Source organism: Drosophila kikkawai, chromosome 2R, assembly GCF_030179895.1.
Source record: "Drosophila kikkawai strain 14028-0561.14 chromosome 2R, DkikHiC1v2, whole genome shotgun sequence".
In the NCBI taxonomy this organism is placed as follows: domain Eukaryota; kingdom Metazoa; phylum Arthropoda; class Insecta; order Diptera; family Drosophilidae; genus Drosophila; species Drosophila kikkawai.
In genome coordinates this window covers 15,557,921-15,576,053 of record NC_091729.1, presented here as the reverse complement: position 1 = coordinate 15,576,053, position 18,133 = coordinate 15,557,921, and the positions used below count along the sequence as shown (strand labels likewise).

The 18,133-nt window shown below is 41.4% G+C and overlaps 4 protein-coding genes across 5 annotated transcripts; all 4 read right to left on the bottom strand.

Moving 5' to 3' along the window:
* Positions 1-1,475: 1,475 nt before the first annotated feature.
* LOC108074763 (U-scoloptoxin(19)-Sm1a-like) lies at positions 1,476-3,430 on the bottom strand. Of its 2 annotated transcripts, none has more exons than XM_017166941.3 (3): positions 2,574-3,430; positions 2,269-2,418; positions 1,476-2,202 (listed from the first exon to the last, which is right to left on the bottom strand). In XM_017166941.3, the coding sequence occupies exons 1-3, from the start codon at positions 2,686-2,688 to the stop codon at positions 2,174-2,176; spliced, it is 294 nt and encodes a 97-aa protein (XP_017022430.1). In that variant the 5' UTR covers positions 2,689-3,430; the 3' UTR covers positions 1,476-2,173. The 2 variants fall into 2 exon arrangements, with proteins under 2 accessions (XP_017022430.1, XP_017022429.1); XM_017166940.3 differs by having other exon boundaries at positions 1,476-2,045.
* A 150-nt stretch (positions 3,431-3,580) lies between these two features.
* Positions 3,581-6,259, bottom strand: LOC108074762 (U-scoloptoxin(19)-Sm1a). Its single transcript, XM_017166937.3, has 4 exons — positions 5,952-6,259; positions 5,729-5,878; positions 4,302-5,497; positions 3,581-3,827 (listed from the first exon to the last, which is right to left on the bottom strand). The coding sequence occupies exons 1-3, from the start codon at positions 6,064-6,066 to the stop codon at positions 5,373-5,375; spliced, it is 390 nt and encodes a 129-aa protein (XP_017022426.1). The 5' UTR covers positions 6,067-6,259; the 3' UTR covers positions 3,581-3,827; positions 4,302-5,372.
* A 1,717-nt stretch (positions 6,260-7,976) lies between these two features.
* LOC108074670 (uncharacterized) lies at positions 7,977-14,036 on the bottom strand. The gene is made up of 3 exons (XM_017166789.3): positions 13,743-14,036; positions 9,957-10,136; positions 7,977-8,570 (listed from the first exon to the last, which is right to left on the bottom strand). Exons 1-3 carry the CDS (start codon positions 13,813-13,815, stop codon positions 8,149-8,151), a joined length of 675 nt encoding a protein of 224 aa, XP_017022278.1. The 5' UTR covers positions 13,816-14,036; the 3' UTR covers positions 7,977-8,148.
* A 1,874-nt stretch (positions 14,037-15,910) lies between these two features.
* On the bottom strand, positions 15,911-18,110 carry LOC108074754 (uncharacterized). The gene is made up of 3 exons (XM_017166930.3): positions 17,897-18,110; positions 17,047-17,831; positions 15,911-16,987 (listed from the first exon to the last, which is right to left on the bottom strand). Exons 1-3 carry the CDS (start codon positions 17,970-17,972, stop codon positions 16,844-16,846), a joined length of 1,005 nt encoding a protein of 334 aa, XP_017022419.1. The 5' UTR covers positions 17,973-18,110; the 3' UTR covers positions 15,911-16,843.
* Between the last annotated feature and the right edge of the window lie 23 nt (positions 18,111-18,133).

Genomic DNA, 18,133 nt, shown 5'->3' with positions numbered 1-18,133 from the left:
CCTACAAAAAAAAAAAATTGAACTTAAAAATAAATAAAAAATAACTAAAAATATTACGGCAAGCTCTCGCTCTCGACACACTTGGGGTTCGGGTTCAAGCGATTTCACGGTGGTATCACTGCATCGCTTATGCAATCTAAGACGCAGTTAGGAGATTTCACTCAATTGCCGCATATAATATATAGGAAATATAGTATGATTCCGTTACAAATCGCAAATAATGTCCAGACAAGGTCAGTGTTTTCACTGTCACTGGCATTGGCGGGCTAAGTGAATTGGTTAATTGCCAGGCGACGACACTGAATTCTTCAAAGTGCAGCGAAAATGATGCAATTCCGAGTGCCGAAGGTCGAGATATATAGATCCTAAAGATATTACTGGATTATAAGATAAGATACTGATGATTTGATATATTTTTTCATGTTTCTTTGGCTAAATAAGGATTTTAAAGAGCTCGTTAAACAAGGTTTTGTGGGAGACCCTTTATTGTTATCAATTTTTATATATTTGATAATAAAATACATGTACATTGGTATATATTTTGGGTAACTCTTATATCTAAAATTTTTTCCTGGTTATTCATGTGCTGAAGATTATATAATCTTTTCAATTAAAAGGCAGAATTACTTACAGATACTAGACATCTCGAAACGTTAAAAGAAAAGGCTCCTAGAGGTTGTATCTTTAATGGTATTCCACCCATTCCTGAAAAAGTTCTAAAGTTTCCCCAACTATCCAAAGCCTGCATGTGCCCTTATTTCGATATAATTCCCATATATATCTTCCTATAAACACATGTTCATGCCTCAATGCCGCCTTGCATACGGTTTCATTCAACTCAAGAGCACTGCTCTGGCCGAAAACGAACTAAAACTAAACTGAAGTGACCCTATAGACTATAAATAGATGGACAGAATAGGCGTCCAAACATTAGCAATGAAAGCCCATGCATAACTGAAAAATACAAACAATAAATGTACAAAACATACATACATATATAACCAAATATCGGAGAGTACATGGCGCATGGACGATGTGAAAGATATATGTTCGCAAGGTCGTTTATTTTAGTTTGAAACTGTTTTTGGAACTCATCGCTCAATATAGTAGAGAAGAATAATATTTTTGAAAAAAAAAAACTAGAGAGGCAGTCCAAAGAACGAATTGGATTTTTGTGGGGATCTGAACTTGACATTGAATCCCCATACGCAGGGAGAGAGCAGCGATAAGCTTTGTTTTCATCTCATGATTTCGGCTGGCTCATCATAGTCTACATATATACATATATACACTCCGATTTCTCATTTAATTAAAATTTGTTTTTGATTTCTTTCCTCTTCTCGATTCGGCTTCTCCTTCTGGTCACAGAACTGTACTTAGAGGGGCACGTGACGCCACATCTTTCCGCTGATAACCAGACCAGACTTCCAGTGGTCAGCTGACCCATACCCATACTTACATAAGAGCAGAGAGACTTTTTGTTGAAAATATTTACAATGCATTTATTGGAAGCTTTTCAATATTTCACTCTGTTTTGGGGGGTGGATTGATGTGTGTGTGATGGGGACTCCTAAGTTGACATACAAAAGTATTCGTACAATATTATTAATATACATATAGTTTAATAAATACATGTTTATGTACGGTGTGTGTGTCGCGTTTGTGTGTGTTTTGTTGGTGTCTGCACAGGAAAAAAGCACCTTTACCTAAATAGCTAAAATTTGGGAAGGTTATCATATAATATTCGACTTTAGAAATGCAGTTTTAAGGTAATTCAACAAATCTTGAGTATTAAATCTACCTAGACACTTGTCTCACTGCTTGTGAAATTATTTGAAATCAATCATTGTTTAAATACAATTTCATAAGCAATCCATTTTTCTCCTGTGCATGGGGTGTATGTGTATATATGCGTAAGTATAACTAGACCAGGACACAGCAGACTTTGCCATTCTTGCAGTCGGTACTGGGTCTACGGAGATTCTCGTCGCAATTGTTCATGCATGCTCCATAGTGCGTTTCACAGGGCGCTGGTCTTACCGGCACTGCAACGGGAAGCAACGGGATGACGTTTGGTGTTTGGATATTGGATCGGGGTTCAGGATTAGTAAGGGATATATTTCGGTATACCAATAATAGGGGTTGGGTGTGAGGCTTAGTTAGAGGTAGTGGCTTAGGTGAACGACATGGACTTGAGTCGGACTGATGGGGTTTTTTTACGGGTTTTAGGCAGGATGCAACAGACACTGGGTGCCGGAATATACTCACGTTCATAGCAGCACTCCACACCGTAGGCGGCACTGGTGGGGCACAGGCCCCGCTTTGTGGTGGGCTCCAGGCAGTCTTCGCTCTTCACGCACAGTCCGCCGACCATGACACACTGTCGATCATGGGGATACACCGTTACGCCTTGGAGCACTGGGGGTTTGAGGAACGGATAAATGATGATTACAATGAGGTAGGGCTTTAGGGATCGGAAGGGATTCATTTGAAGATCTAAATCTAATGGTATTACCTTTTGACCACATACTAATTTCGATACTGATTAAAATCCACAAGAATCAATCACTTACTGTACGTTTCTCGGCTATCTAATTCATTCGTGTCGGCATCGGCATGGACGTGGTGAAGCATTATCAGTGCGGTGGCCACCAGAAGGCAGCCCAGGAAGCTCTTTCTCAGCGACATTTTCAAGGTGGACGACAGGGCGTATACGTGATGTGCCTTAAAAGTAATTCGGTTCGCTGCGGTTCGTTTCGGTTCGATATTTCTCAGTATTCTTCAGTTCACTGTGATCACGTCTCGGCACTTTCTGGTCAATAATCCACTTCCACTCGATGGCACGGTTAGCGTTCAACTGATCACACTACTAATCCCCCAATTACGCTACAGATGCTTTCCAACGAAAAATACTAACTTATAGCGCCAAAGACGGAGAGGGAGCGCCGGAGACGGACAGAGAGGGCGAGAGCGTGCGGTTTTGCACAATTGGAGAGCAAGAAAGAGGGAGAGGGGAGGAAGTGAAAGAGGAAGTTCGGTTCAATTAAAGAGCGTGAGAGAGCTTAGAAAAATAGCCAACTTCTCCGATCGCCGCCATCAGCGGCGCTCTTTCACTGCACTCGAAACAAATCGTTAGCAAGTAACTGATTTGTTAGTATTTATTAGGGAAACTAATCTTTAACGATAGCATTAAAAAACAATAACTAATGACCTTTTAACGAATATTTTTCGTAGACATATGTATGTCCAGAAAGTAAGTTTTCGTTACTCTTAAAATCCCATACTCGACATGTAATTTCAATTAATTTTTAATTAATCCAACATGGCAAATTCTTGTCAGGTAAATGTCGCTGATAACAAACACTTTTGATTTAAAATATATGGTAAATATATAGTTTACAGTCAGTTGACCCCTACCCATACTTTATGAAAGATGAAAGAATGGTTGTTGAAATATTTACAGTGATTTTATAATAAGCTGAGGGGATTTTGCTAGACAAAAGGGTGAAAAATTCAAAAGAAATCTATATACTTTTTTAAATTTAAAGCATATAAAATTATGTTAATTTACCACATCTAATTAAAATGTCAAGATGATTTGCTCACATTTTATTTCCAAATGGATGTTTTCTTTTCTGTGCATGGCGTGTATGTGTTATGTCACATAACTTATGTGTGTTTGCTTTTATATCTGCATAAGTATAACTACATCACCACACAGCATAATTTCTCATTCTTGCAGTCGGAACTGGGGCGTTGGATTTTCTTCTCGCAATAGTGCATGCACACTCCCCCATACCTTTCACAGGGCTTTAGGCTGCTCGGCACTGCAACGGGATGCATCAAGATTCAGAATTAGTCAGTGATACATTTCGGTATACCAATAATAGAGGGTTGGGTGTCAGGCTTAGTTAGAGGTAGCGGCTTAGGTCCAAGTCCGTGGACTTACTTGGGTCGGACTATACAATAGTGTATACAGTACTTTGTGGTCTTAAATTCTTCTAGCTAGTCAGTATTCTTCATCAGTTAAATTAAATTGAAAAACATTCAAGACGTGTGCTATCCACCCATTAGGCACAATTGAAAAAATTAAAAATTAAAATTATAATCAAGATTGAAAACACTTTAGAAAAATCAACACAGAATATTTTCCATTAAACATTAGTTCTAAGCATATCACATTTCGTTCTTTTCATAAGCTTTACCTATTTGTTTTGTGATGATTTTTTTTTGGAAAAGGTCGATTTTGACCACATAGTAATGTCGATTCTGATTAAAATCCGGTAAGATTGATCACTTACTGTCAGAGTCAGCATGGACGTGGTGGAGCATTATCAGTGCGGTGGCCACCAGCAGGCAGCCCAGGAAGCTCTTTCTCAGCGACATTTTTAATGTGGGCGACAGGGCGTATACGTGATGATCCTTAAAAGTAATTCAGTTTCCTGCAGTTCAATTCAGTGGCTATCACACTGTGATCAAGTCTCGGCACTCTCTGGTCAATATACCACTTCCACTCGATGGCACGGTTAGCGTTCAACTGATCCCAGCTAATTACGCTGCAGATGCTTTTCAACGAAAAATACTTACTTATAGCGCCAGAGACGGAGAGGGAGCGCAAGAGGCGAACAGAGAGGGGGAAGCGTGCAAATTTGCACAACTGGAGAGCAAGACCGAGATACAAAGTGCTTGGAGGAGGAAGTGCTAGAGGAAGTTTGGTTTAATTAAAGAGCGTGAGAGAGTTTAGAAAATTGGCCAACTCCTCCGATCGCCTTGGTCCATCCGCCTCAATCAGTAGCGGCGCTTTTTTCACAACACTCGAAACAAATCGTTAGCAAGTAAATGGAGATTATTAATTTATTATTTTGATTACTTAGCCTGCACAAAAGTAAAATAATATAGCTTATCAGATCAACTTGTAATAACAAATAGATTTTATATTTATTTGTTTGTATTTATTCAGGAAAAGTTCACGCCTTTATTTTAAATCAAAACGCCGTTTTGAATTAATCTACAAAATACATATATATAAGATAATTCAACAAGTCTTGCCTAAACAATGTTTAAATTATGGTTAAAACCCTATTGTGTGACTCGTATAATAAAATATATAATATTATTTGATACTTAGTCAAACAGCTTCTGAAATTATTTTAAACCAATCATAGTTTAAGTACAATTTCATAAACATTTCCATGAACATTCCATTGAATTTATGTTTATTTAGCTTTTCTTATGATCAAAATTAATTAATAAATTAAATTTTGCAAGACAAAAAAGTGATTTGGTCACATTTTAGTTTTGAATGAATGTTTTCTTTTCCTGTGCATGGGGTGTGTATGTGTGGTGTGTTTGCTTCTACATATGCGTAAGTATTACACTAACAGGAGACAGCAGGCTTGGCCATTCTTGCAGTCGTTACCGGGTCGAAGGAGCCTCTTGTTGCAAGAGCTCATGCATACTCCTCCGTGCTGTTGACAGGGCGCTGGTCTTACCGGCACTGCAACGAGAAGCAACGGGATGACGTTTGTCGTTTGGTGTTTTTTCGAAGGCGGCGGGACAAACATAATGGATCAAGGTTCAGGATTAGTAAGGGATTTGGGTATACCAATAATAGGGGTTGGGTGTGGAGGCTTAGGTGAACGACATGGACTTGGGTCGGACTGATGGGGTTTTTTTTTACGGGTTTTAAGCAGGGTACAACAGACACTGGGCGCCGGCATATACTCACGTTCATAGCAGCACTCCACACCGTAGGCGGCACTGGTGGGGCACAGGCCCCGCTTTGTGGTGGGCTCCAAGCAGTCTTCGCTCTTCACGCACAATCCGCCGACCATGACACACTGTCGATCATGGGGATACACCGTTACGCCTTGGAGCACTGGAGGTTTGAGTAACGGATAAATGATGATTGTTTCGATACTGATTAAACTCCACAAGAATCAATCACTTACTGTACGTATCTAGGCTATCCAATTCATTCGTGTCGGCATCGGCATGGACGTGGTGAAGCATCATCAATGCGGTGACAACCAGAAGGCAGCCCAGGAAGCTCTTTCTCAGCGACATTTTCAAGGTGGGTGACAGGGCGTATACGTGATGTGCCTTAAAAGTAATTCAGTTTCCTGCAGTTTGATATTTCTCAGTATTCTTTAAATCAGTTCAATTCAGTAGCTATCACACTGTGATCTAGTCTCGGCACTCTCTGGTCAATAATCCACTTCCACTTCCACTCGATGGCACGGTTAGCGTTCAACTGATCCCAGCTAATTACGCTGCAGATGCTTTTCAACGAAAAATACTTACTTATAGCGCCAGAGACGGAGAGGGATCGCAGGAGGCGGACAGAGAGGGCGAGAGCATGCGGTTTTGCACAACTGGAGAGCAAGAGCGGGAGAGAGAGAGAGAGAGAGAGCTAAAGCCAAGAGGAGGAAGTGAAAGAGGAAGTTCAGTTCAATTGAAGAGCGTGAGAGAGCTTAGAAAAATTACTACACTCGAAACAAATCGTAAGCGAGTAAATAACGATTATTAATTTATGGACCATGTGGGGCAGATGATTTTGATTGCTTTGCCTGCACAGGAGAAAAATGGCTAATAAAAAAATTGCTGATATATTTTTTTGTTTGATTTTGTTCAGGACAAATAAACCTTATTACTTACTTATTTTATTTTGTTTTATTTTTATTTATTTATGTTTATTTTTCTATTTTATTTTATATTTATCTATAATCCCTCTCCTTAATAATTTTTTATTTAAGTTATTAATTATCTACATACATATGTACATATATACGTATAGATTAAACGAATTGAGAAATAAATCTATAATATATTGTAAAATATTAATTACACAGCATTTTCCTACATTTTCCGTGTTCAAAATCCTCTCTATTTTCTTTTCTAGTGATCCACTATAGAACTCTACAATCGATCTTTCCAGAACATGAATTCCTCGCAGTGTAGTGAAGATCGTTTAATGAATGGACCCACAATCAAGCGTTCAACTCGGGCAACAAGGCGCCAATCAGCGACCATCGGCGGCGGGCAAGAGCAACCAGTACAAGGAGAGCCAGCAGCAAGAACAAAACGAGATGGTCTCTGCATCAAATGAACCGCATTGAGCGGGGCGTAACGTGATTTTACTGCAATCCGATCTGGTTTGGCACACACCCGCCCACCGATCCCGATCTTCAGACCCCCGCTCGCGTCTCTTATCATCTCAGGCGTTTTGTTTGTGTAATTTTCGAAAACATTTTTGATGTTTGCAAAATAAACAATATGTGAAATATTACGCATACGCCGTGTGCGGCATGCTGGCTGTGCCCCAGAAAGTACATTCTGGTTTGTTTTGTTTGGAACTGCCAGCAGATGTTACCTTCAATGCGATCTAAACAACAACTGTGCCGGCTGGCTAAGAAATTAAATGGAAACCATCAATGAATTAAGTAAATGCCTGACCCTGAGACGATAAATGGCATTGGGTGTGGAGAGGTATGTGTTTTTTTTTTGTATTACCTCAGTATTTATTCTTGTATTTATTTTTTTATTTATTTTGTATTTATTGTTGCTTATTTAATATGTTCTTCCTTTCTGAGAGGTGATTAAACAAACCTTTAAATTATCAGGATAAACAAAGGGACTATTAAACTGACACTCCGAACGCAATTCACCTCCATAGATCCACAGATTAACCAAGCAAAGATTAAAGGCCTCAAGTGGGAGTCCCCTTAACGCTTAAAATTCCCCTGAACTCAACTCGGCGCTTATCAGTAAAGTTTTCCCCAAAGCTTTCCCTACAAAAGCTTCTCCAATTCGGTTTTGGCATCAGATATGGCCAAGCAAAAGCTTATTGCTTAGCAGCGTTGCCAGATAAGTTCACCCTCAACTTGGAATATCCCCCAGTAAGCCCTATAAATATTCGAAAGCCAAGTTCTTAGAAAATCAAAACAAACATTTCAAGTGAGTCACTTTCTTTAACATTTCTATATTTAATTACTTATTCATCTATTTTCAGTTGAACTGGCATTTTATCATTCGTTGTCAGTCTTTTGTGGGGGGATCTTAAGACGGCTAATACTCGTACTTGGCCCATTGCCATAAACAGCAAATATCACAGATTGGATTCACGGCGATTCACCTGCTGCTTATCGGTTAGTTGGCCGACTTCTGCAGTTCATTAACGGTGAACACATTGCAGGTTATGGAAGGTGGCAATGGACTGGCAGATAGTGGCGGTGGCTGTGGAGACGCTGGCGTGGCTTCCACTTCACTGATACCCTTATTATTAAAGGGTATCACGAACACGCTTGTCTTGGCCGCATGCTGCATTTTGATCACTGTATCATAGCTGGGCGGTGCGAATTCACTGTACGAGGGTGAGGGTGTGGGTGGTGCCCTTAATCCCTCCGTGGACTGACCTCCAGTGGGACGGCGTCGCATGTCACGGCACCGGCGATCCGAACAGGCCATCAGCATGAAGAAGGCGGCGAGGGCCAAGAAGGTGGCCACATACCACACAATTGTTATCACATCCATCGCTGTCTGGGATAGGTCGTTGGACGACTCGACGACAGCTGAAATTAAGATTAAAATAAAGATTATTTAGTATTTATTAGAAATAATAGAGCCCATCCTAGACTACACCAGTTTTATGTCTCAATTAAGACTAATAAAATCTAGAGATTCCTAGACTAAACGTAACATTTCCAAACTAGAGCTTTATATTTCATTAGAATAAATAAACCAAAATATTAAATATTGATCTTAGCAACAGTTCCCAATAAAAATAAAGCATCTTCGTAGAAAAATATTCCCTAGAACTTTATAGAAAACCCCAAGTATTTCACCAGAAACAAAAGCACGTTCTTTTTTTTCATCCCAAGAGTTCTTTTTTTCTGTGGGATCAGCCTATCACAGAAATGATGGCTGATTGCTGATTGGCTGTGCCTGTAGTCACGAATTCTGTGTCTGGGCCATAAACTTTATGACGAAACGCGATTCGCGTTACTGTCTCGTCATCGAACTACGCTAATGCCTACGCTAATGGCCAACTGTACAGTTGATAGGGGCTAACCCCAGTTGTGGGCACCACAATTAAATAGAAATTGTTGTGTTGATTGATTGTCGGTTCCAAGGGTTCCAGATATTACCAGTGGACGGACGGTTGGACAAGTGTTATGAAACCGAACTCGTGTAATAGCAGTAAAGCCTTTTTGATCTTACATTAGTAAAGAGGGATTTGTGTGCAGATAGCAAGAAATATATATATATTTTTGTAATAAAATTTAAAGGGCTTTAAAAATAAAAGCATATTTAAATGCCGTCAGATAGCTTATCAATATAAGAACATGTCAATTTATTTATTTTGTCTTGATAAGATAGCGGAAATTGGGCTTTGATGGCTTGAGTAGATGAAGAGAAATAAAAACAAATATTGTTACCTTAAAGATATTCCTTACTGGCTTATAAATGGAATCAAAATCGTCTATATAATTTACGAAATTGTATTATTTTGCCTCTCTCTATTATAGAATTGTCGTACAGCCGAGATACTCATAGCGATGCTGTTGACAATAGCTTCAGAACTCTTCTAGATTGCTCTGGGATAACGCGGATTTTTTTTACACGAAAGATTTATAGATTGCTTACTTTGATGCTCTTAGAAGTCGGTTAATAAAGTAAACAATTTATTGCACAAAAATATATTTATTACTATAGCTTTTATATTTAATTTGCTCATGCTCCTACAGATTATCTAGATCTCTCAGATTTAAGTAAGACTTTTAACTCTCAATATTTGTAAATTAATACTTCTCAAGTTCATTTATATTAATGAATTATTATTTATTATTACACGTTATCTACTTCTTTTCACTTCACTTTTTTTATCCTTTACAACTTCATCCTATTATTATTTAAATTTCCCAGACTTTTATATCAGTTCTCTCACAAATACTTACTGTTCTTGTAGACAATAATCCGTGTATTGTTCCCGATGTTCTCAGGAAACAGGTCCACCTCGGTGGTTCCGTTGGCAGACGTAAGGTTGCGGGGCAGCTGGCGCGAGGACTCGTTGAGGACGTTCTCCAGGCTGAACAGATAGGACTGACCGTGTGCACTGCTCGGGCAGGCGATGAGCACTGAAATGGAGTAGAATGCCCAGGCCGAACCAAACCAAACCGCATCGAATCAAATTGAATCGAAGGGCAGACCATGGCGAGGAGCGGAGCGGAGCGGAAGAGGGGCATTAGTGGCGATATCAGAAAAAGCAAGACGGAGTGGTGGTGAGCTCACTGATAGATAGATGATAGCTTATCGCGCCCATTCAGCGGCGTGCGAACGCCTAGATTTTCTTGCAGGTAAGGGAGAGAGTCCATCCAACATCATCATCACCATCCTCAACCCGACTGATAAGCGTGTCTATATATAGCCCCTGTCAGCGGGGCGTTCCTCCTTAGCAATGGATCACTTAATAATCGGCGGTTAAGTTTACGGCTTTAGCCACTTGACTTGATAAGGGGAGGCAACCCGCCCCAGTGACGACCCAGTGTCTGAGGTGTTTGTAATTTTTGGAGGGTTATCTATAGCCCTGATTTGACTGGAGAATATCCCACCAGATCTAAATCCAGTGGGGTAGGTGCTAAGCTGATTTCAGCTCTATCTTTCCACCTGCTTGCAAAATATTTTTTGACGTGGCCAGGAAATAACATAACACATAAACATAAACACCATAAACGCCCGCTAAGCTGCTGGCAATAAAAAAGTTGCGTTCTGTCTCCACCTCCCTATCTCAATTAAAAGACCCAGCGATGGGTGTTGACAACTGTTTGCACACTTCTTTGGCGGCAGAACACAATACCGCCATTAAGGGTGCGTCCACGGAATGGTTGGATGGATTGATAGATTGTCGGTTGGGAGCGGGAGCCATAACGGCACACGGCACCCCATCATTACTCAGGCCAAAAATATCTTTACCGCCTGTCGCCTGTCAATAATTATTTGATTGTCGTCGCAATGAGTTGAGTCTCTCCTTCTATCAATTTCACAACGATTGTGATGAAATTTGGGGAGGCACAATCAACATTGTTGACCTAGGTAGGGGATGCTACAGCTGGTCATTCCCACAGTAACCTTTTTTTTTTTTTTTGATTGGGCAGTCCCAGGGGAAAGTTGCGCAACTGATTATAGCCTGGGAATATGGATCACTCATACGCCCCGCTGTCTAGTCAAAAAAAAAAATAATAGTTTAGCAGATAGGAAAGTCTGGTGAATAATATAGTAAGTCGGGGGTAATCAAAAGGGACTTTAAACTAATTTAAAAGCTTTTTTAATTATCATCATAAATCCGTAATGAAACCCGCGTCATCTAAGCACAAGATTAGCTAAAAAGTCAGGTGGAAACTCCACTAGCAAAACAAGTCAGATGAATGGAATATTTGTGCTAATTTTATCACAAATTATTTCCATTCTAGAGTCTTGCGACAAAGTCATGAGGGAATCTTTCTGTCAGTCTAAACAAAATATTTTCCATGCTGATAAAACCCGGAGGAGACATCTTCGGGCTTATCTGAAAATGTTGCCATACAATTACAAGCAAAAAAATCATGACGACCCTGTTCTAGATCTGCAAGCTTATGAAACTTGATATATGGGCTTCTAAAAATAACACCACCCCAAGCCTATATAAATAATGGGTGTGTGTTCTTAAAGGAGCGTTAGTTGGTTAACAGTTAACCTTTCGGTGGATAATTTTGTGCGGGTGTTTGGTTATTTATAGAGTGTCAACTGGTAACTGATAAGGCGGAAAGCACCCAGCGAAACCACAAGCGGGGCAGCAACAAAATATTAGCAATTAAATTCTAATTAGCTCCTAATGGCAAAACGTGCTGGAGTCAACGTCAGCAGTTATTGCTGAACAGCAGCGTTGCGAATGGTGTGTGGTGCGGTGACACCTGTGCAAACCGAGCAAGTGGAAATGGGAGTGGGAATAGGCAGTCATGTACCCGCCATGTGCTCGACATATTTATTATACCCTTGCAGGGTATTATAATTTCAGTCAGAAGTTTGCAACGCAGTGAAGGAGACGTTTCCGACCCTATAAAGAATATATATTCTTGATCAGCATCAACAGCCGAGTCGATCTAGCCATGTCCGTCTGTCCGTCTGTCTGTCTGTCCGTCTGTCCGTCTGTCCGTCTGTCCGTCTGTCCGTCTGTCTGTCTGTCTGTTTCTACGCAAACTAGTCCCTCAGTTTTAAAGCTATCTGAATGAAACTTTGCATATAGTCTTCTATATGCTCCCACTGCTATATATGTCGGAACGGGCCGGATCGGACGACTATATCATATAGCTGCCATACAAATGTTCGATATATTTGTAGAAAAAAAAATTAGAACTTTGCTGTTTCTCAACATTTTTGCACCATTTTTTAGATATGGCCATTCTATATTATTTCAGAATATTTGTAAAAATTTTATCAAAATCGGACGACTATATGATATAGCTGCCATAGGAACGGTCGAGAAATAAATAGGAAAAAAATTATAGTTTCGTTGTTTTTCAACGTATGTTTATCTACTCTGAGATATAAGCTTTTTTTATTGTTCTAGAATTATGGTATAAATTTCATAAAAATCGGACAAATTTATCATATAGCTGCCATAGAAGCGATCGGTAAATGTATAAAATATGTAAAGCTGGGAATGTAAAACTGTAACTGTCAAACTGTAAACATAATAAGTATAGGTAAAATGTAATGAAACTCTGTTTTGTGAGTGTTTTCAGCATTTAAATCTATAATATAAACATCGAAACCAATCTGCAAGGGTATACAAACTTCGGCGTGCCGAAGTTAGCTTCCTTTCTTGTTATATATTGAAGTTACAGATAAACGAACTCCATTCGCCTTGAACCGGCTGAGAAAGCCGAATTCTGGGAATTTCCGTGATTTACAGCCATTATCCGTAAGTCGTAGGGAGTAGAGCGCCCCCATTTAATCGCGTCATTATTCATTAGCCATACACTACTTGAGTATAAACCAGTTTCCATAAATTGCGGGAAAATGGCAAAATAGCCAGTCGCAGGCCCCCTGAAATGTCACCCGAACGACGACGACCAGGGGCTTTGACTTTGATTCGCTTGGATGATATTTATAACGTGATCACATGGGCTGCCGGTAAGGAGATCTTATCTACTCTGGGGATTAGCAGATGACGGGCCTCGTAAAGACATCATTAACTGGTTTACGATGGCTGAGATGAAGGCCCAAGATGATGATGATATGGTCTTGACGTCTTGAGGTTCCTCAAACAAACATTTAAGGTTATTATAGGTATTCAGATTGGAACTGATAAGTATTGTCAGGGGGCTTCTAGGCTATATAGGATATATCAGAGTTGTTTTTCAGACTTTTAAATCCATTAAATAGAAAACTTCCAGTTTGAAATGATTGATAATCCCACAGATTTTAATTTAAATATGAATTATTCCAGTGAATATTTTAACAATCAAAGTTTTGTTATTTTTCCTGGTATTTATATACTATAAGTTCTTTAGTAAATCTCATTCAATGAATTGCGCTGATGATGTTTATTCATGGCATAATGAAGACCAATCAACAAGGGCTTGGCGAAGCAAACGTTCACATAATTAACATATACCGAAGCGTGCTTATTGTGTTTATATTATATATATGACTTGATGCACATTATATCCAGAGAAGGCCTGACTGTCGGCTCGGAGACTCACCTATCATAATTAGCAGCATTGTCTGTCTGTATTCCATGGCAATAGGTGTTTGGGGTGTACGTTCAGGTAGCATCGACTGTTGTTTGTTATTTGCTTTTAATTCACACACTTGTCTGCTTGAATTGCAATCAATATATTTCCATAAATCGTTCACTGCACTGAGAATTTCACCGGGCGACTGACTCGTTGCGGGGTATATATTGAATATGGAAATGGTTTGGGCTTGGACTTGGATGCGGACTGTCCGCCGAATCGATCTTTCAGCGTCGACTGTGTATCGCAGACTGAGCGAGCGGCTTGATTTGCCCACAACTTTTAGCCGGAGCCGGAGCTGCTCTTGCTGGTTAGCTGCTTGCTGGTTGTTGCCGAGTGTAGTTTCTTTGTGTGGCCACCACTGCGTATGAGTCACGCGATCTCGCACAACCGAACGCTGGGCGAGAAAGTAATTCCTACAGTTGGTTGTTGGCTTGAGATTGGTTAGAGCGCCGTATCTAATTGCTGGCCAAAACATCAAACAATGGCTATGTGGAGACAGAGGTGCAAATGTCGCCAACGGAGATTTCGATTAATGATTGGAAGTGGGTTTGGTTCTCAACCTGCGGTTTTTGTGGTTACCTTACACACACCCAGAATATAGGATACAATATAAAGTTCCATTTTTAGAGGCAGATAACTCAAGCAAATATTATTATGAAATATTAGCGCACATAAAAAAAAATCCAAAACCTGTTTATGAGCTATCAGAAATAGTCAAAATAAAAGAACCACAAATAATATTATAAGATCTCACAAAATATCAACTATTTTTATAAAATAAATATTAGATACTCCTCAGAAAAATAATCAAAAAATAGGCTTCTAGATGATTCAATATTACATAAACCATAAAATTTTGAGATGGTAACGGTATCTTATTGATAATGTCTGCGTAATACTTTAAAGATAAGACAAATTTTGATATGATTATAGAATTTACGACCTCTTTTGCGCAGTGGATGATGTGATTTTATGTATCTTCTTGAAATTACAAACATTCTCACTTTGATTTTATATATATATCTCACACATATCGGTCTAAACATAAACCCCACCATATACCCAAGCTCAGATCCTTGGTTACCGTTATTGTTTGCTTTAAAAACAACTTTCGGAGGCAGCTCCTCTTCTGCAAAAGTGTCTCAGAAAAGTCGTTCTGCTTAGGGTTTATTTTTGGGCGTGATCGTTCGGTCGAACTCACACCTACACGCCCCACACGCGGGTGCTAATTCGCAGCACGAATTTCGCGATTTGACAACATCTAGGTGTCAGACGAAGATCGAGTGAAATTTCTAGGATACCCAGGTGTTTTCCCCTACGAAATGATGGATTGTTTTGGCCAGCAAGTACACCTAGACTAAAACCAAAGACTTCTCTTATCAGGGGGTGTTTGACTCTAATTAAGGCCGAGTGTTGATTATTAGCGGCGGAGTGATCGGCGATTGGCCATTTGATGCTTGTGACCCTGAACTTGATGGATAGAGCATTGTCTGGCGTTGGCTCTTTTGTGTGCGTGTTAAAATTGGCACCTGGGCGTTATATACATATATACCCAGAGATCTGCGAATCCGTAGATCTGCGCTACCGGTTGCCAAGAGGGCCGCCGCACTCGCACATTCGCTAATTGATTCGCTAACTGCGACTCCAACCAAGGCAATTGGACAATTGCGGTGGGCCGACATTGAACGGGGGCACGGATTGGCCGGCAAATTGTCTCGCAGAGATACCCGATGGCAATAACCAGTTTGGTCAATTGCCTAGAGTCAACGTACCAGGTGACCCCAACACGTGCCGCTCTGCGTACAGCAATCATCTATGCGAAGGAGGGAAGGAGGAAGCTCTCTCAGTTAATGACGTAAGCCGGGAAAGAAATTGATTAGGCCACGGATGACGCACTGACAGTGGCCACCTAGTCGTGACCAAAGCGTCGATTTGTGGTGAGATGAAACCAAAGCTTGCCAGCTCGACAGGTTTTCGCTTTTCGGATAAGGCACGTGCTGATTCACGAAGTGTGTCACCATGTGATGAAAGCCCCAAACCCCAAGCACCCACCCAGGGAGGGGATGATGATGATGATCAGCGGAGGGTGCCGGGGCATGGTGATTCCCTCCCGCACTTTGGACACGCTCGGCTTGGGATTTAGTTGGTTTATTTATCAGTTTATAATACGTATTTGAGTGAGTTGCGTGTGTATACATATGAGTTAATTGGCTTAAGACCTACACTGGCCACAATCGTGCCCGCTTTCAGTTGCATATTTTGGGGTAAATACTGTAGTTCGTACATATACATAATCTCGCGAGCGCGTGCGCCTAGTTATTACAATCTCATTATGGGTTAAACAATTGACACTTTCGGCCGGCACACAACAAGGACATCTACAAGCGCGTGTTTTTTTTTTTTTTTGCTCTAGGCGTACAAATACGTAACATACATACATCTATGCAGTAGACAGAAACAGGTACAACTATGTGGAATGCTGGCCTTTGCGACGTCATTACTGACCCTTGGAATATTTATGCTAGCTAATACAGAGACGAGTACATTGTGGCTTATAAATAATTGTTGCTTAGGTAAATAATTGATATAATTTCCATAGAGTTTCGGTAATATCAGTGAGATTTCATCAGTGATTAAACAATTTGCTTCGCCAAAAGGCGGCTTCAACAGTTACAAATACAGTTGCTAAGTGTGTGACGGAACATAAAACTTAAATATATACAATAGTAAAACTGTAAACCTGTGTAGAGATTCTCAAGGGAGTATTCTTGGAGAGATGCTCATAGATACTGAGACAATACGAACTGTTGCGGAATGTAAGACTTAAATATATACAATGTACTTTGGGGTTTCGGTTCCAAGTGAACACATTGACAAAGGTGCCTCTGGATCGATCGCTAACGCTAATCACAAAACAATAAATCAGTCCTAACATATTTACACGGAATGCTGATCTGTTCAGATATAGAGATACAATTACCTAATAGGACTAATACAACAAGTGTGCGATGCCAAGGACTTGCTGATCTGGCACAAAGCGGAATCAAAGCCGGAGCCACGGATCCTTATCTGTCCGGGAACAGTGACTCGTAGCTGGGCGGCAGATCCTTGGGCGTCGCTGGTTGCTGCTGCTGCTGGAGATCGTGCTCGTGCAGCACGCCATCATCGTACTGAGCGGCCGTTGGCAGCTCTATGGTAGGCACATCCGACTGCGAGCGAGGGTAGAAATTAGTTTGTAAGTTTAGATAGTTATCAGATCTATACTCACCCTGGCCCGGCGCTGGTTGAAGCGGGCGGCGGAAGCCTCATGCGCCCGCTGCTGCACCGTAATGCAGTTCCAGTACTTCCAGCAGATCCACACGCAAAAGCCCACGCCCAGCATGGTGAAGATGAGCGACGTCAGCGCCGAGATAGCCACATTGGCCGTGTCTATCTCCTCCGCCACGATGGCGTCATGGAAGCAGGTGCCCTCGTCACGGCACGGGTACAGGCAGTTGGTGATGTTGTCCCGCACAAAGTGACGCGAGATGCACGAGTAGGGATCCTTGGGATCGCACAGGAAGTCGCCGTTGAACTGGCACTCGGAGTGGGCGGTCAGCACCATCCGCAGCTCAAGCGGATCGCCCAGGATGTGCCGCGATCGATCAATGAAGATGTGAACGTTGACCTCGCGATCGCGCTGATCGAAGATCAGCCGCCCGGCCGGCCCATCGATGGCGATGTCCGTGCAGATGCGCTCGCTGGGCGAGCGATTGCCGCTGCTAAACTGGATGTAGTCGATGCACTGCTTCGACACGGGATCGCGCCGGAACTTGAGCCGCGTAATAATGGTGTAAATGCCGCGCGGCGGCCGCTCGTTGGTCAGCACACGGAACTGGCAGTCGTACTTGATCTTGTTGGCCGCATGTCCGTGGGGCAGTGTCAGGTTCCACGCCTGCGTTATGATCGCCCCGGAGTCGTCGTCGAACTCCAGCCGCACTGTGGGGTCGCCCCTGAACGGCTTGGACAGTGTGTAAAAGAGCTTGTCCGAGCACATGCTGTCCTGCAGGCGAACTGGAACGAGGGAGTGAATAATAAGAATTGGGGAATTCCTAGACCACCCCTCTGAAAACACTCACCATTTTTGTAGGCAGTGGAAAAGGCGACCAGCATCGCCAGGGGCCAAAGCGCCCCCATGCAGCACTTGCCCAACATCTTGGCACTTGCCCAATCGTCCCGTGTGCGTCCTTTCTGATCCGTGACCTATTAGTTCAATTAAAATTCCAGTTTAGCCAGCATTTGCGTTTCGTTTGTTTATTGCTAAAATTGTAACAATGTGACCGTGGCGGGAATGGAGAAATATACCATGCACGAAG

Coding starts and splice junctions, on each gene's coding strand:
- LOC108074763 (XM_017166940.3), bottom strand. CDS start 2,688: ATGTCGCTGAGAAAGAGCTTCCTGGGCTGCCTTCTGGTGGCCACCGCA. Junction 2,419..2,573: donor AGATAGCCGAGAAACGTACA/GTAAGTGATTGA, acceptor TCAAACCCCCAG/TGCTCCAAGGCGTAACGGTG. Junction 2,046..2,268: donor TGTGGAGTGCTGCTATGAAC/GTGAGTATATTC, acceptor TTCCCGTTGCAG/TGCCGGTAAGACCAGCGCCC.
- LOC108074762 (XM_017166937.3), bottom strand. CDS start 6,066: ATGTCGCTGAGAAAGAGCTTCCTGGGCTGCCTTCTGGTTGTCACCGCA. Junction 5,879..5,951: donor GGATAGCCTAGATACGTACA/GTAAGTGATTGA, acceptor TCAAACCTCCAG/TGCTCCAAGGCGTAACGGTG. Junction 5,498..5,728: donor TGTGGAGTGCTGCTATGAAC/GTGAGTATATGC, acceptor TTCTCGTTGCAG/TGCCGGTAAGACCAGCGCCC.
- LOC108074670 (XM_017166789.3), bottom strand. CDS start 13,815: ATGCTACCTGAACGTACACCCCAAACACCTATTGCCATGGAATACAGA. Junction 10,137..13,742: donor AATGCTGCTAATTATGATAG/GTGAGTCTCCGA, acceptor ACTCCATTTCAG/TGCTCATCGCCTGCCCGAGC. Junction 8,571..9,956: donor GATTATTGTCTACAAGAACA/GTAAGTATTTGT, acceptor TCTTAATTTCAG/CTGTCGTCGAGTCGTCCAAC.
- LOC108074754 (XM_017166930.3), bottom strand. CDS start 17,972: ATGTTGGGCAAGTGCTGCATGGGGGCGCTTTGGCCCCTGGCGATGCTG. Junction 17,832..17,896: donor TTCCACTGCCTACAAAAATG/GTGAGTGTTTTC, acceptor CCCTCGTTCCAG/TTCGCCTGCAGGACAGCATG. Junction 16,988..17,046: donor TCAACCAGCGCCGGGCCAGG/GTGAGTATAGAT, acceptor CCTCGCTCGCAG/TCGGATGTGCCTACCATAGA.